This window comes from Camponotus vicinus, unplaced genomic scaffold (assembly GCF_025532165.1).
Source record: "Camponotus vicinus isolate PSW18456_S1 unplaced genomic scaffold, iyCamVici1.0 SCAF_13, whole genome shotgun sequence".
NCBI classification, from domain to species: Eukaryota; Metazoa; Arthropoda; class Insecta; order Hymenoptera; family Formicidae; genus Camponotus; species Camponotus vicinus.
The window spans coordinates 15,319,181-15,336,578 of NW_028141949.1; the positions used below are offsets into that span (position 1 = coordinate 15,319,181).

A 17,398-nucleotide genomic window follows, 5' to 3' on the forward strand; every position below is an offset into this window, starting at 1 on the left:
ATGGAATTTATAGACATATTATATTAATAATCATGCAGTTTTTACATATGTTTTACGCTATGTTGGTCCTGATCTGAATCTTCCATTGCTACAAAGATTCTTCTATTGGATGGTTACGATAAAATCATCATTTTATATTAATCATTAGGCGACGGTCATCGAAACGGCAACAAACGAGACTTGGACGTACTTACAACATTCGGTTTTATTGCGACTTTCATTGTACAATAATAAATATTCGATTAGTAAATTGTTAGATCGGGTATCTTTATCCGTGTATGTATGTGCTGTGTGATTTCTTTAGTAAATGAATATTTATAATTGTAATGAGCGTACAAATATATAGAATGATATGATGTGTATATATATATATATATTTTTTTTTTCTATTTCACGATGCATTTTTGATAATAAATATCGAGACTACAGCGAACGAGTAAACGAGTTACGTATTCAACGCAGTCCATCGCTACTGATCCTTTCTCATTTTTATCTCATGATATTCACTAATATCGCGCAGGATTCCGTATTACTATAACACTTATTTACAGAGAATTGATAGTGCTCGTATAAGGCGAATTCACACTTTTGTCCTGAGATAAGAACTAAAATATCGAGGACACGGAGAGAACACTTGATTCGCTCTGCTTCAGGCATCTGTCTTAAGCTGATCTCAAGTAATCTGCGCTTATCCCGATTACACTTACAAATAGTTTCAATTTTCATTATATGATATCTTGCTTTTACAGCACTTCAATTTCAGCACCACCTTTGCGACTTTTGTATACATTTCATGGATAATATGTACGGTATTTTTCATCGAAGATTATGATTTATGGTATTTCATCGAGGATCATGATTTTGCAATACAGTCTCTCACAGTCTGTTAATTAATTATTCCTCGTTTCACTCGCTCAACTATTTTCAAAACATGACGAGTTAGTACAAACTCCCCGGACGCGCATGATACTTTTGATTAGAGAATGTGATCGAGGTGAGGAAATCTAGGGCGATATATCGATGGGTTACGTTTTTTAAAAGAGGCAACAACAAAGCACAAAAATAAAATACGAGTGGATATTTACGCGGAAAATCGCGCTGCGCGGAGACGGCCGTACTTGAGACGATGTAAAGATGTTAGAGTCGGAATAAATGAAAATACGTTAGGCGACAATTGGTGTACATTAATAACGATTAAATGTATATTAGAAAAATCTATTAATTCTTTCGATGTGACTAATTGATACACAACATCTTTTTGTTATTGAGAGCTAGTCAACCATTTCAAAATCGTATATTGTGTATACATATGCGAATATCTAAAGACAAAAGGTTTTGCACGATGTTGAAATTTAATCGGTGCGTGAAACATACATATATAGGCTAATCGAGTTAATAAATTCATCTCTTTCAAGATCTAAAACGGTATTAGTTTTCCAAATTGAATTGCTAATGTTATTGACTTGTCATGCTACTGTCTCGAGTATAGTATTCGTCTCCGGCAGTTGTTGGAGATGTATTTATAATAATAAATCCAATCGCGTATCATGTTAGCAATCGAATCTGTATTTTTGATTCAGTTCTTACTTTTGACGATGAGTTTGGCGGATGTTTCTACGGTACCGGCTGAAGTTGTAGCACGGCAGGTGAAAGTGCCAGTATCCTCCTCGTACGTGGTTGCTATGAGTAGCACCGCATTGTTGCCTTCGTGAATCATCTGAAAATGTGTGACATACCATGTTTTCTTGAGTATTATAAAAGCCCCAATGGAATTTCTCTTTCGATACTTCATAGAAGAACAACAGGGCGAGACTTATCTTACCTGGAAGTCTGGCGATTGTGGGATCAAGGCACCTTCTCGATACCATTGAATCGTCGGTTTAGGCTTTGTCGGACTCACTTGAGTCTTGAATTGAGCCGGCTGTCCTTCAACGACTATCTGATCCTTAAGAGGTGTCAATTTTGGCAGAACGTCAGCTGTATCGGGTGCTAGTAAAAAATAATATAAAACAATGATTTCTTAATTGTTTAATGTATTAAAAAAAGATCTTATAAAAATAAATTCGATTTTTTCTTTTCTCTTACCGAGAACTCTGAGATTGGCAGATGTCGTAACATCACCAGCGGGATTTTTAGCGATGCATTTGTAAACACCTTCGTCTTCGGGGAACGCTTCGGAAATTCTCAGAGTACACAAATCACCTTCCTTCTGCATTTGGAAGTACTTGGACGGTTTGATTATCTACGCAAATGCGATAAATATTCAAATTAAATTTTCTATTAGAGAAATTTGCAATATTATAATCATTATATCACAATGCTCTGGATACCTTATCGGCTTTCTTCCATTGCACAGTCGGAACAGGCTTTCCTGTAATTCTGCAAGCGAAAGCAACAGACGTTCCCTCTTTGATAGTTTGATCTCTTAGTGGTTCCAAAACGGTTGGTGCTTTTTCCACCGTCGGCGTGGTGGGTTTCGCGACTTTTGTCGGCGATTGAGGCCCGCGAACGGTACATTCAGCTTCGCAACGCGCTTCTCCAGCGTTGTTAATTGCAACACATTCATATTTGCCAATATCCTCCGGTATCGTCTCTAAGATCAGAAGTGTGTAAATGTTGTCTTCTTCCAAAGTTTTGTAACGGATATCTGCCGTTATCTTCTTGCCATTCTATAATAAAGAAGTATTCAAATTTAAATTCAAGTTTAAATTTCTTGCTTTCTGTGCGTTACGATTGCACGTATAAAATTATAGTGAATATATATCATCTCTTACCTTAAGCCAATAAACATCTAAAGGCTTGGTGCCAGTAATTTTGGCATCAAATCTGGCGAGCTGTCCAGTGGCTACAGAAGTAGATTGAATTGTAGTCAAGAAACTAGGTGGCACCGCGCCACCTCGTCCAGGTTGTCTTCTACGTTCTTCCACAACCAAATTGGCGCTGCACTTGGCTTTTCCTCCTCTATTCTCAGCAATGACGGAAAAGACGCCGGAGTCTTCCATAAAAACTTGTCTGACAATTAATATCGATTTCGTGCTGAAGGTATAAATTTGAAGGTCGGCCGAATTTTGTATAGGAAAATCTTCGCGATACCATTTGATGGTCGGCAATGGATCACCATCGAATTCTACTTCAAATTTGGCCTGTTCTTGCTCAAATGCTCTGCACGGTTGAATTTTTTTCGTGAAGACAGGCGGTTTGGCAGGTTTTACTTGTCCTTGAACTACACGTTCCTGTGTCTTCGCTTTATGTTCAACCTCTGTAGTCTCCGTTGCCGTGATCTTTCTCGTTATTTCCAAGTCACCCTTGACTTCCTTTTGCGTTTGTTTTTGTTTAGCTACGTGAACTTCGCGACCATGAATTGTGGATTCAGACGGTTCTGGGGGATACTTTCCAGTGACTTTTACGTGTTCCGTGTCTATGTCCACTTCGGTAACAAACGGCTTCTTCACATATTTTGGAGCTGGTTCCACGGGTTGTTGAGGTTGTTCCTCCCTAGTTATAACAAATTAATGGTTACCATCATCATTTGTCAAATATGTTGATAATACATTCTTTATCTAAAATAATTTTATTGCATTACTTACAAATTCTCTTCGTACTTTTGAGCCATTCCCTTTGCTAGAGAATGTGCAACGACTTTATCGCCAGGAATAGCAAACTGATGCGAGGCCTCCCTTAATCTGGTTTCTTTAAGTACTTGTTCCTCCTCAAGGTTCATCAACTTATTATAATAGTCCTCGTTCTTCTTGCTCTTGACAGATTTTTGCCATTCAGTCTGAGGCTCTTTAATGACTTTATGACCAAGATGCTCCGTTGCAATTTCGATGCCTTGGGAAACACTTTGGTGGCGTTCATCGAACACGCGCTCCAATTCTGTGTTCTGTCGCTCGGTCTGGTACTGTGTTAGCCCATAATCGTACCAGGCTAGAGAAATAATATGTTATACCTGTGTGTTCCTGTGTGTATGTGTGTGTCTCGTACTCGATAAAAACGAGACGTGCATACTTCGAGCGGATATATCGATTTATTGATCTCGGCAAATACAATACAACGTCCTTCGATAAGATATTTGTGCAAGTATTAGTGTTTGCATACATCTTTGCTAAAAAATGTAGCAGATCACTTATTATGATTTATTGAAAAATCGAAATCCATTGTAAAGTAAAACGTCGCACTTTTTTTGACCAACGAATAAAGTCTAACCGAAAAAAAAATCCCACGATATTTAAGACACAGTACGTGAATGACGATGCAACACATATCGACGACACCTAAATAATGGGAATCGAGCTGGATTTGGAAAATTCAAGTGGTTAACACATATCTGAAATTATTTTGCTGCGATCATATCATCGAAAACACTATTGGATTAAATATTTTTTTCATGAACGTGCTTTCCTTCGTGTTATGAGAAGGCTTTGTTTCATGTTTAAAAGGAATAAAAAAATCTGCTGCAAAGTTATTCTAATTATAATTATATAAATTTGCATAACTTGAACTTTGCTTTGATGAATTAGTTTTAATATATCAATCGCTTTTAATTTTCGTGCGAGATGTTAAAGGATGATAAATGAAACGCGGTAAGGAAATGCATATCCCAAAACAGAAAAAGAAAAAAACAGCACATTAAATAGAGATTAAATCAAGATGATTAGGATTAAATTATATTGATTGCGCAATATCGAGAAATAGGGAAATCTGCTCAATGTTTGCTTTCTACAGACAATATCTAAGCAAATTACTTTAATAGATTAAAATAATGTGAGAAATATATGCGAGCTCATATATAATAAATAAAATAAATAGATAAAATATCTTATAATGATCTTACAGCATTATGTGAGCAACAAACCCGTTTTCTCCAGCGCAACAATATCACATTTATGAAATAAAAAAAAACATTAATAAAATATAAAACAATACGAATGTTCTTCCGACGATTATTTTCCATACCTGAATGTCGATGTGAAAAATCAAGTATACGATACCTTTGATTTTTCGCCCTAATATTTCCGTCGATATTCCCAATCACGATGAAGAAGAAGGAGAAGCAGAAGAAGCTGGCGAACTCAGGATCATTTTCAATAGCTTTGGAATGCCAAGTGGAAAACGGGAAAGGAAGGGATTATGTTTGAACGGTTTTAGAGTGTTTTTTTGTATTCGAATGGAATGCATGTGTCGTATCGATATATATTATATGTACTGTGTTTCGGTTGTTCGATATTTTCCAATTCACGCTCGCATCTTGCGAATCGTCATTGGAGGTTTTAACCGCTTCGTTCATTTTCACGTGTAGTCTTTTTTTGTATCATTGTAATTCGTTCAAAATTGTTGTTCTTCTGCGCATGAATTCTTCGCGATGCAGCTTTTTTCCGTTTAATGTAGAAAGTTATTAATTAATTAAATTTGCATTTGCCATAAATTTATATTTCATATACTTGGCGCTCCGTTGAATGCATCTATACTATATATACTCTTATACTCTGTAAGGTTTAACTTTCCATTTTGACACGAAGAATTCATGGGCGAATGTGTGTATGATAGTCGGAATGTAAACTTACGTCTTGGCGAATTTTTCAATACACCACGGTAGTCATCGCTTCGTTGCTTGACCGTTATAGTCGTTTCTGTACGTGTTTCGCCAACGGAGCTTCTTGCAATCACTTCCACCTTGCCGTGATCGTATTGTCTGGTCTTTGGGATATCAAGATGATACATACCATCGTACGTTAATTTATAGCGGGATCCCTGTGGGAAAAAAAGGAATAAGTTTGATATAATAATATTATAAACGTATTTCTTGAAGAATTGTCGACATCGTCATTTAGCGTAATTTCAGGATATTCCTGAGGGAACTCACATTAACTACTGTGTGACCATTGATGATCCACATAACTCGAGGCCTCGGATATCCAGTAACTCGACAGCAAAATCTGGACCAGTCGCCTTCTTCAACGGTTACCGCTTCTGGTTTGCTCACGAAAACAGGCGCCGAACGTACTTTCTCTTCTTCACCTTCCTCTTCAGGTACACTGCAAAATCCGAATAATTTTTTAAACAATACTCGTTTCGTGTTGCCGTAACAATTTTCAAATTAATTATAGGCAAATATATCTCTTTGACTTATATTCGGGAAACAATTTATCTTATCTTTCTTGAATATAAATAATAATTCAAAATATGCATAAAAATAAATGCTACGCATCTTACTATGTACGCATTCTTTTATCGTTATTGTTAAAAGAAATTATCTTATATATACGAATAATATACAAAATAAGATCTTACATTTGCCATGCTGCTTCCATTTCTCTGATCTTCTCAATGCTCTTCATGCCTTTTGGAAGCTGAGATTCATAGATAATTCCAGGTTTTCCCGCGGTTCTGATTATAGCTCTGGTCTCGTCCATTCCATAAAGATTCGTAGCTCTGCACAGATACTCGCCACTGTCTTCTGGATAGACCCAACCAAAGTTCATCGCTACATAGCCAAAGTCATAGATAGGTGTGAATCGATTCTTGTGAGGTAATGGTTTTCCATTGAAGAACCATTCGACCTTCATATTTGGATCGCCCACGGGTGCTAATTGGCATTCGAATTTGGTGCTATTCATTTCAACGAGCTCGGTCTGATCTTGAATCTGCGTGACGAAGCGAGGCGGCTGTTTTTTGTCCGCGTCATATAAATCGTCCTCGGTTAAGTGAATTTCCGACGTATATTTTTTAATTGTCGCTTCCATCTGCATCAAGGCCTCGGATTTTTTCATACCCTTAGGTACTTGATTTTGCAAAATAATGCTTGGTAATTCTGTGAAATAGAAATTTAATATGAGTCCACTTTAATAATAGTTAATCTGGGCAAAATATAAAAATGTATAAAAATCAAAATACTTTTGCAAGATATGGCAGCTCGAGTAGTGTCTTCTCCGAGATCATTAACGGCCTTGCAAACGTATTCACCGGAATCCTCGGGATAGACGTACAAGATATCCATCGATACGAATCCCATATCGTATACAGTTCTGTATCTATGCCCAGCGGGTATCAATTTACTATTTCTATACCATTCGATGCGTAAATTAGGATCGTCCTTGGGCTCCACACGGCATTCGAATCTGACCGGTTCACCTTCATCGATGGTTGCTGATTGAATCTGCGTGATGAAATGCGGCGGTTGTCGTGGCGCTTCTTCCGCAGGAGCTTGAGACACTGGACCTCGTTCGAGTTCTTTCAGCTTCTCGCCGCTCATTCCCGATGGCAATTGAGAATCGAAATCTATCGTTTTCTTGGCTGCAAGAAAAATTATTATTATTATATATTATAATAATATAAAGCGAGTTTTAAAATATGAAAGTATATTAATTTAGAAATATCTTAAAAATCTGGTAATTGCATAACTTACATTTGCAAGTGATGGTGGCCTTAGTAGTAGCGGACCCCCATTTATTGGTGGCTCTGCAAACGTATTCGCCGCTGTCTCGCGCGTATGTATACGACATATCCAGCGATATAAATCCGAAATCATTAATTTGATGAACTCGAGAACCAGTCGCAAAAGGCCGGCCATTGTGGAACCAATCGATGCGCATACTGGAATCACCTACAGGCTCGACTCTGCAATCGAAGTGGCTCGGTCCAGCTTCTTCAACTTCGATGTCTTTAAGTTCGACAGTGAATCTTGGTGGATTCGGTGCTTCTTCCTCCGCTAGGATCTCATCTCTCTTATATAAAGACTCCTCCAATTTCTGAATGCTTTCCGTACCGGTCTTGAAATTGCTCGGCAACTGTGGCTCCAAGATAATACCTTGACGTCCGCGAACTTGAAGTTTACACGATACCGTGGCTTCGCCGTGGCGATTGGTGGCTTTACAAGTGTATAGACCGGAATCACGTTGATAACAATTTGCAACTTCCAGAATAACGAAACCAAAGTCGTGAATCGTTTTGATTCTACTACCAGCGAGAAGAGGCTTGCCGTTGTGAAACCATTCGACCCTCATACTAGAATCATTAATCGGTTGCAGTCGACATTCAAAGTGAGCAAGAGAATTTTCAGTTAAAGTCAGATCTGAAGGGGTCGTAATAAATTCTGGCGGTCTCCCGGTGTCATCCTCAGGACTAGCTTGACCCGGAACGGTTCCGAGGCCTTCTAATTCGGCGATCTTATCAATCGTACCTTCCATTCCTTTGGGTAGCTGAGACTCCAAAATAATATTACGTTTACCAGTACATTTCATAGTGCACGTCGTCACTGCTTCACCGTAATCATTTGTCGCTCTACAACTATATTCGCCCGAGTCCTCAGGATAGATAGGAGAAATTTCCAGAATGACAAAACCAAAATCGCAGAAAGTGCGGAAACGAGATCCCGTTCGCAATGGTTTACCGTTCCAGAACCATTCGACCTGTGTATAAAAAATCAATAAAATATAATATAATAATTATAAAATATGATGTAATGTAAAAAATAATAATGTATAATAATATAAATAATAATAAGGTAATGAATTATAATATAATATAATGTATAATGCATAGCCATGATATATAGATCAGAATTAAAATAATTTTAACACTCGCCTTTAATTTTGGATCGTCCGTAGGTATTAATCGTGCCTCGAAATGTGCGCTTTCCCCCTCGCGTAGACCATCGATATTACTTAAAGGTACAGTGAACATTGGAGCCTTGCCACGTTCTTCTACAGTTTTTTCGTCTCTCGTACGTATCATCGAATCTTCGAGATTTTGAATTTTTTCTAGACCGCCTTCCATGCCTTTCGGAAGTTGTGACTCCAAAATAAGATTAGCCTTGGAGAAGCATTTGAGTGATGCTTTTGTAGAATCTTCGCCGTATTTGTTGACGGCTCTGCACTCGTAAACTCCAGAATTCTCTTCATAACAATAAAGTATATCCAGGATAACGATACCAAAGTCGTGGAAGGTACGATATCGATGGCCGTGAGGAAGTTTTTTGCCATTATAATACCACTCGACCTTTAAATCGGGATCATTTATCGGGGTTAGTCTAGCTTCGAAATGTGCAGACTGTCCCTCTACAAGTTTCGTAATATCAACGATTTGCGTGATGAATTTCGGTGGTTCGGCGACGGGAGTTGTAGGAGTAGTCGCTTGTTCTCCGGTATAACTCTCGAGTTCCCGTATTCTAGCGAGTGAATCTGGCTGTAGAGAATCCAAATAAACTCCGCTTTTACCGAAGCACTTGATCGTAGCTTTTGTATAATCCTCGCCGTACTTGTTGCTAGCTTTGCAAACGTATTCACCAGTGTCATGAGACATCACTCCGGCGATATCCATAACTACAAAGCCGAAATCAGAAACCATCTTGAAACGCGAAGAATGCCGTAGTGGTTTTCCATTGTGGAACCATTCAACTTTCATGTGAGGATCTCCAACCGGGATGAGAGTACATTCAAAGTGAGCCGATTGACCATCTTTCAGGCCCTCCAAAGACTGTATATGCGTTGTGAATTTAGGTTTCTGTCCTTTAGACTTGTCGATGCATTCGAGCTCTACGCTAATCTCTGCTTTACCCCATTTGTTGGTGGCTCTACAGGTATAAGTGCCCGAATCTTCTATTTTCGTTCCAAGAACTTCAAGAACAACCATGCCGAAAGCGTAAACGGTCCTCGTGCGATGACTGGCTTCTAACGCTTTGCCATTATAAAACCATTCGACTACCATGGTTTGATCACCAGTAGGAATGAGAGATGCTTCAAAGTGAGCGATCTCCCCTTCCGATAAATTAGTTAGATTCTCAAATTGTGATGTAAACATTGGCGGTTGACCTTCCTCTTCTCCTGGTGGAATTCCTTCTTGTCGTTTCAAAGATTCCTCAAGATCTTGGATCGCTTCAAGACCTTCTTTACCTTTGGGATGTTGCGATTTTTCAATGATATTTTCCTTTGTGGAGCAATAAATTGTTGTTGATGTAAAAGCTTCGCCTGCTTTATTATAAGCCTTGCAAGTATAAATACCGGAATCGCGCTCATAAACATCCGTTAAATCCAAAGTAACAAATCCAAAATCGCTAGTCATTTTAAAGCGCGAACCATGTTCTAAAGGTTTCCCGTTAAAATACCATTCAATTTTTAAATTGGGATCATCTTTTGGTTCGACTTGCCCTTCCAAATGTAATGGTTCAGATTCTCCCAATTTAAATTCAGGCAGAAGTGGTACCGTCCAGATCGGTTTAGGATATTCGTGTTCAGGACCTTCCTCCGGTCTTCTATATTTCGACTGATAAGCATCTTCTGCTTCTTTCACTTTCTCAAATCCGGCTTCCCCTTGTGGATGTTGTGTCTGCAGATAGATATTTTGCTTGCTGGTGCATTTCAAAGTACCTGATGTCTGCGCGCTTCCTTTCGAATTTGTAGCTTTTACGGTGATTACACCAGAATCTTCTTCATAAGCGTGAGTCAAATCTAGAGCCACGTAGCCGAAGTCATAAGTGCTTTTAAATCTTGCACCGGTCGGTAAAGGTTTACTGTTCAAGAACCATTCAATTTTCATAGTAGGATCTTTCGATGGTTCTACATTGCATTCAAAGTGAGCGTTATCGCCTTCGATGCATTCTACGTTATTCAAATGAGTGATAAAGACGGGTTCTTCGTAAATCGGTTCCGGTTGTTCAGTAGAAATTATCTGAGGTTGTTCCAAGGCATCAATTTTCGGCAAAGCATCCGGATGTAAAGTATCTCCCAATAACCAGTGACGATCGGCAATTTTCAAGCTACAAGTTGATACAGCTTCTCCCAGAAGATTAGTCGCTTTGCAAGTATAAATTGCGGAGTCATCAGGTCTCAAGCCGTTGATCGATAATGTTACCAGACCGAAGTCGAACGTACTACGAAGTCTAGTTCCAGTCTGTAGAGGCACTCCATTTTTAAACCATTCTACTCTCAAGTTGGGATCCGCTCGCGGCTCCACTTGAGCTTCTAAATAAACACGTTGACCCTCTACTAGTTTATCGAAGCTTTCAAGATGCTTGGTGAAAACTGGTGCCTGTTGTGGTGTCGTATCGATAAACATTTCTGGTACTTTATTCATTTCCGCTTCCTTCAATTGAATCTTCTGCCATGCGTCCGCTTGTATACTCTCGGAAGCGATAGCTGAACGCGCTTTCACTTTCAGGGAAATCGACGAAACCGCCTCACCTGCGTTGTTGATCGCTTTGCAGGTGTAAACGCCAGAATCTTCGGGGATAACTTTTAAAATGTCTAGCGTTACGTATCCAAAGTCGTGATTTACGTGGAAGCGTGAGCCTAAATAATGATATCCAATAAATTTATTAAATCAGATATTTGTATTAATAATATTATAATATTATAATATTAATAATAATTTACTATAAAATAATTTCCTATAAAATAATTTATTATTTTCTTACCCATTTTTAATTCGACTCCATTCATGTACCATTCGAATTTTAAACTCGCATCGCCGACAGGAACAACTCTGCATTCATATCTAGCCAATTGTCCTTCCCAAAGTTCTGTTGGTCCGGTTAATAATTGCGTGAAAATCGGTTTATCGAAGACCTTTTCCGGCTCCTCCGGTCGTCCGACTTCCTTGGCTTCCAACTGAGCGATTCTACGTTGTGCCTCCGGATGCTGAGTATCCAATTGTATACTGGCCTTGGCTGTAAATGGATAAATTAAATTTACATAATCATATCAAATTTATCTTGATATATTAAATAACGAAATAAAATCAGACACTCACTTTTAATCTTCATCGAAGCTGTTGTAACCGCTTCACCCAATGGATTAGAAGCGCGACACATGTAAACGCCTTCGTCTTTGTCACGTACGTGAGAGATATCCAGGGATACATAGCCGAAATCATGTACTTTCGTAATTCGCGAACCTACAAAAAATATCGTGAGAAATATTAATTTTGAGTGGTAAAAAAACAAATGTGTTATGCGCATAATATATTCATGCAATCAACAATGTTTTACATTGAAAGTCTCTGATTCTTACTTGTCTCTAGAGGCACTTCGTTTCTAAACCATTCCACTTTGAGCATGGGATCACCCACGGGTATAAGTCTGCATTCAAAGTGCGCAGTGTGATCTTCGGAGATACTATCGATATTTTGCAACGGTTGAGTGAAGACAGGTCGTTGCCGAGTTTGAGGCTCCGGAACATCCGGTCGCTTCCACGGTTGTTGAGCTTCAAGCTCCCGGATCTTATCCATTCCTTCGGGTCGTTGAGAATCCAAAATAATACTGTCTCGTGGGATTACCTTGAGCTCGATGGACGAAACGCATTGTCCTAGCGCGTTGATCGCACGCACAGAGTATTGCCCTGCGTCTTCGGGTACGGCGTGACCGATATCTAATGCCACGTATCCGAAATCGAACGTCACGTGGAAACGCGCCGCTGATGGTAAAGGTTTACCATTGTGGAAGAATTCGATTCTCAGATTAGCGTCGTGCAGAGGCTCCACTTGGCATTCGAAATGAGCGGTTTGCCCTTCGTATACTTCAGTCGTGCCCTATAAAAAATATTTTATTTATTATATTTTTTTAGTTATTAGTTTTTAATAACTATTCACACATTGACTATTATTATATTTAACAAACATTATATATACATATAATTGCATTACATTAATATAATTAGTACTAACTCTAAGTTCGGTGACAAATCTCGGCGGCGTCACTGGCGGTTCCTCAATTTCCAATCGTGCGGGATGACCCTGGGCTTCTAATTCTCGAATCTTTTCTAAACCATCCGGATGTTGAGTGTCCAGAAGAATACTTCGTCGTGCTAAAATAAAAAAGATTCGTATCTAGTTTGTTTCTCTCTATAATTATATTTTTAGTATTAGCAATTTTTTATGTGTACGCTTTTTGGAATAAAATAAATTCAATTCTATAATAAATATGGATACTGCAAGATTTAATATTTCTTGAGACCTCCTGCGTTTTTTCGAAGCATAATATAATATTTTCCATGAAAGAACTCGTCCAAGCTCATAAGAATTTAAATAATTTTAACGAAACTCTTCTTTATAAAAGCGTCATCTATTTAATAAATGGCCTCTTTTTCGTTGATTAATTTGATTAACGCCGATGCATGTTTTCAAATTTTTCATGGATACGAATTTAGATTTCGGATATTGTATATTCCTTGCTGATAATTAACACAAAATCAATATCTTGAATTAACATAAGACTTTATACTTACAGCTGACTTTAATAGTACAGGTATTAACGGCTTCGCCGGCCAAATTGGTTGCTTTACACATATAAGTACCGGAATCTTCGGGATAGATATATAAAATATCGAGAGCCACGTATCCAAAATCGTGTGTAGTGCGGAAGCGATGACCAGTTTTAATTGCGACTCCATTGACGAACCTATTAAATGTAAAGAAAATTTAATCAATTAATCAATCGAATTGATCTTTTAATATATTTTAAATTTTGACGCTTTCTCTTATTCATGAATATACCATTCAATTTTCAAATTCGGATCGTTAATTGGCTCCACGCGACATTCCAAATGAGCGTGCTCGCCTTCCTTGAGATGATCCAGATTGTTTAGCGGTGTTAAGAAGACAGGTTTTTGATGAATAACCTCCTTTTCAACTTCTTCTTTGATTTCGACAGTTTCCAACTCTCGAATCTTTTGCAAACGTTGAACATCCAACGTATCAAGATATAAGCCTTGTTTTGCTATTTGCATAAATCAAAATAATTAATAATTATACCATCATTTTTTTTATATTAGTTAAATTAATAATTTATTTAAAAATTTGTTTATGCACTTATCAATTTTGAGAAATAGAAAGATTGTTTCGCACTTTTTTCTCTCATTTGTTTAAAAAAATTATTTCAAATATTGATCTTATATAACGGGTGCGTTCGCTAAAATAATAGTTTTATTTTATAAAAATGCATAAAATATCACTTACAATCTACGCTGATCACACACGTAGTAACAGCCTCGCCGACCGCATTCCTTGCTTTACACATGTAAGTACCCGAGTCTTCGGGATAAGCGTAAAGAATATCGAGAGCGACATATCCAAAGTCGTAGGTCGTTTTGAATTTATGTCCCTGAGGAATCGGACGTCCGTCTCTAAACCATTCAACGACCATCGTTGGATCATTTACGGGAGTCAATGTAGCTTCGAGATGAGCGTTTTTGCCTTCCGGTAAATGTTCAATATTTTTCAAAGGTCGTCCGAAAGCAGGCTTCTCGGCGATAATTGTATCTTCTTCGATTATGCGCTTATATCTCGAATCGTCCTCAAGATATTGTATCTTCTTCAATGCGGTCTCATGCTGTGTATCGCGAATAATCGATGCTCGAGCTAAAAAGCGATTTTTATTCGATGTAACAAAACAAAGAAGGAAAAGTTCGAAATGCGAAATATAAATAAAGCAAAGAATTATGGCTTTCTAATGTGAAAATTATAATTTATAAATTGTGATGATTGTAGATGAAATGATAAATTTAAGGTGTTTATAAATGTAAGGTGTTCATAAATTATGTAAAAAAAATTATTAATGTAAGAAAGTTAATGCTCTGTTGTATGTACATGTATGTAAAGCAGGGGAAATATCATGAAATGGATAACTACGAAATACTTGACACGCAAAAAACGCGTTCTCGTACTCACATTTCACGTCGAGATTAATCGAACTTCTTGCCGATCCCAATTTATTGGTGGCCTGGCAAGTATACGTGCCCGAATCTTCGGCATATACGGTCAATACGTCCAACGATGCAAATCCAAAGTCGCAGGTAGTTCTATACCTGTGACCGGTGGATAATGGTTTACCATTATGGAACCACTCCACCTTCATGTTGGGATCAGGATAAGGTTCTATGCGACACTCATAGTGTGCGCTTTGACCTTCGACTAGACTGGTAGGTCCATTCAACTGGACCGTAAAGGACGGCTTTTCTTTTACTATGATCTCTTCTTCCTCTCGACGTTGATATTTCGAGGTATCTTCCAAGGCTTGGAGTTTCGATAAAGCGCTTTCGTGTTGTGATTCAAACTGCAAGGCTGCCTTGGCTGCATTTTAGAAGAATTCGTGTAGTTGTGTACGAGTCGTGTATAAAGGGAAATTGCATATAATTCAATGTTTTCGTAAAACAACAAAAATTCTCAGTCAAATTGCGATATATTGCATATGAGTAGATACTTATTTGCAAATAGTAACAAATAAGTTTAGCAAAATAAAACATCAAAGCAATAAATAATAAAATATAAAAATATACAATCAGCAGTGTTACATAGCGGTTTGTTATATATCTCAAACACCATTTTAGTTTAATAGCAAAATTATAGCGTGTAATTAATAATTAATGTCGAGAAAATTTGCGTAATTTGTGTAAGTACTGTCAATTATATTTTGTAAATTAATTTGCATATTGTGTAAAATATATATATCATATGTTGTACCTGAATTGTACATTGAGTTTATATTAAGTTTATACTTACATTGAACAAATAGTGTTGCTGAAGTAACCGCTTCCCCGAGCTCGTTTGTCGCACGACACGTATAAGTGCCTGAATCTTCGGGATTGACGTATTTCATGTTTAAGGCAACGTATCCAAAGTCATGCATAGTCGTTACACGATTTGCTTTAAAAGTAAAAAATAATAAAGAATATATTTTTTAAGGAATCTCACTATATATAGATTGACATTTTTTAATATTACAAGACGTTGGATATTTACAGGCTGAAATAGGAACTCCATTACGCAGCCACTCCACTTTGAGTTTGGGATCTCCAACCGGGATGACACGTGCTTCGAAATGCGCTGCCTGATTCTCAGCAACACGGAGATCTTTTATCGGTAACGTGAAGACAGGAGCTTGCGTAATAATTTCCTCGGTTGTTGTTTTGCGTTGATGACGGGACGTGTCCTCCAAAGTGCGAAGACGTTGAAGTGTTTCTTCATTTTGAGTCTCTGTATAGATTGACTTTTTGGCTACGGATAATAGATAATGAATTAATTTCATTACTGACGTTGAAATTAATTATTGAGCAAATTTGAAAATAGTCAAGAGCTTACAGTGAACGATAGCAGTTGCAGAAGTGATAGCTTCGCCAATAATATTCTTAGCTCTGCAAGTATATGTTCCAGAATCTTCGGGATATGCATACATAATATCGAGAGCGACGAAACCAAAGCTGTTTGTTTCGATAAATCTCGAGCCCGCTTTCACCGGTTTATTATTGTGGAACCACTCAATTTTCATCGTTGTATCGGACACTGGAATTAATCTGCACTCGAAATGCGCTCGCTGACCTTCTTTTATCTCGACATTGTTTAACGAAGTCGTGAAAATGGGCGCCTGAGTGGTGGTTTCTTCAATAATCTCTTGTCTTTGATATTTGGATCTATCTTCAAGATAATGAATCTGTTCAAGTCCAAGCTCATTTTGCGTGTCCGTTAAGATTTGTGCACCCGAGTGACATGTTAAAATGCAGTTTACTTCGTCGCTGCCTACTAGATTAACGGCACGACACGTGTAAGTTCCAGAATCCTCAGCAATCAGATCAATTACGTCCAATGCAACGTAACCAAAGTCATGAATCGGACGGAAACGATGTCCTGTAAATTAATTTGCACAAGATTAAATATAATATATTTATTAAATATAATATATTTAACGGATGAACATTCAGTTGATAAAATTAAGAAACACAATTGGATAATGATGTGAGCATGTATTTGTTGCTATTGTAAATTAAAGCGATAAGAATAATAAATTACCTATCGTTACTGGACGGCCATTCTTGAACCACTCGACCTTTAAATTCGAATCCGTTACAGGCTCCAATTTACACTCGAAATGAGCGTGTTGCCCTTCTCGAAGATTTTCCTGGTTCTTCGGTTTCGTAATAAATTTCGGCTTCACATTTACAACCTCATCGACGAGTTCGTGCCTCTTATATCGCGAAGCATCCTCCAAATATTGTATTCTTTCCAATCCTTCGGGATGTTGAGATTCCAAAAGTAAATCCTTCTTTGCATGTACTCTTACGGAACACGAAGTAACTGCCTCGCCGAGCTGATTTCTAGCCTGACAAGTGTATACGCCAGAATCTTCAGGATAAACGCCGAGAATATCTAAAGCCACGTAATCAAATTCGTAAGATGGTCTAAATCGATGACCAGTTTTAACCGGTCGACCGTTGACGAACCACTCGACTTTCATGGTCACGTCACCGACCGGCTGCAGTCGACATTCGAGATGAACATTAGTCAGTTCTACTGTTTCGATGTTGTGCAAAGGTCGAGTAAACTGAGGTGCTTGCATCACAGTAACTTCTTCTTGTTGAGTTTTGCGATATCTATATGAGAAAAATAAAACAAAAAATAAGGATAATAATACACA

The 17,398-nt window shown here is 37.9% G+C and overlaps 1 protein-coding gene across 14 annotated transcripts in view; it reads right to left on the reverse strand.

Annotated features, from left to right (window-relative positions):
• Nucleotides 1–17,398, reverse strand: part of Sls (sallimus) — an 83,007-nt gene that overhangs the window by 57,006 nt on the left and 8,603 nt on the right. For 12 of the 14 annotated variants that reach the window (XM_083086948.1, XM_083086946.1, XM_083086947.1 and 9 more), the window contains exons 16-39: nt 16,774–17,354; nt 16,069–16,611; nt 15,730–15,984; nt 15,490–15,633; nt 14,659–15,060; nt 13,948–14,349; nt 13,486–13,708; nt 13,218–13,390; nt 12,658–12,797; nt 12,006–12,522; nt 11,746–11,889; nt 11,411–11,662; nt 8,584–11,285; nt 7,406–8,408; nt 6,895–7,293; nt 6,292–6,811; nt 5,864–6,035; nt 5,565–5,751; nt 3,588–3,927; nt 2,775–3,495; nt 2,331–2,669; nt 2,086–2,242; nt 1,823–1,989; nt 1,588–1,717 (exon numbers count right to left, since the gene is read on the reverse strand). In XM_083086948.1, coding sequence (XP_082943074.1) covers nt 1,588–1,717; nt 1,823–1,989; nt 2,086–2,242; nt 2,331–2,669; nt 2,775–3,495; nt 3,588–3,927; nt 5,565–5,751; nt 5,864–6,035; nt 6,292–6,811; nt 6,895–7,293; nt 7,406–8,408; nt 8,584–11,285; nt 11,411–11,662; nt 11,746–11,889; nt 12,006–12,522; nt 12,658–12,797; nt 13,218–13,390; nt 13,486–13,708; nt 13,948–14,349; nt 14,659–15,060; nt 15,490–15,633; nt 15,730–15,984; nt 16,069–16,611; nt 16,774–17,354 — 10,613 coding nt within the window. The remainder of the gene's footprint in view (nt 1–1,587; nt 1,718–1,822; nt 1,990–2,085; nt 2,243–2,330; nt 2,670–2,774; nt 3,496–3,587; nt 3,928–5,564; nt 5,752–5,863; nt 6,036–6,291; nt 6,812–6,894; nt 7,294–7,405; nt 8,409–8,583; nt 11,286–11,410; nt 11,663–11,745; nt 11,890–12,005; nt 12,523–12,657; nt 12,798–13,217; nt 13,391–13,485; nt 13,709–13,947; nt 14,350–14,658; nt 15,061–15,489; nt 15,634–15,729; nt 15,985–16,068; nt 16,612–16,773; nt 17,355–17,398) is intronic. The other 2 variants (XM_083086949.1, XM_083086952.1) reach the window with 2 other exon arrangements.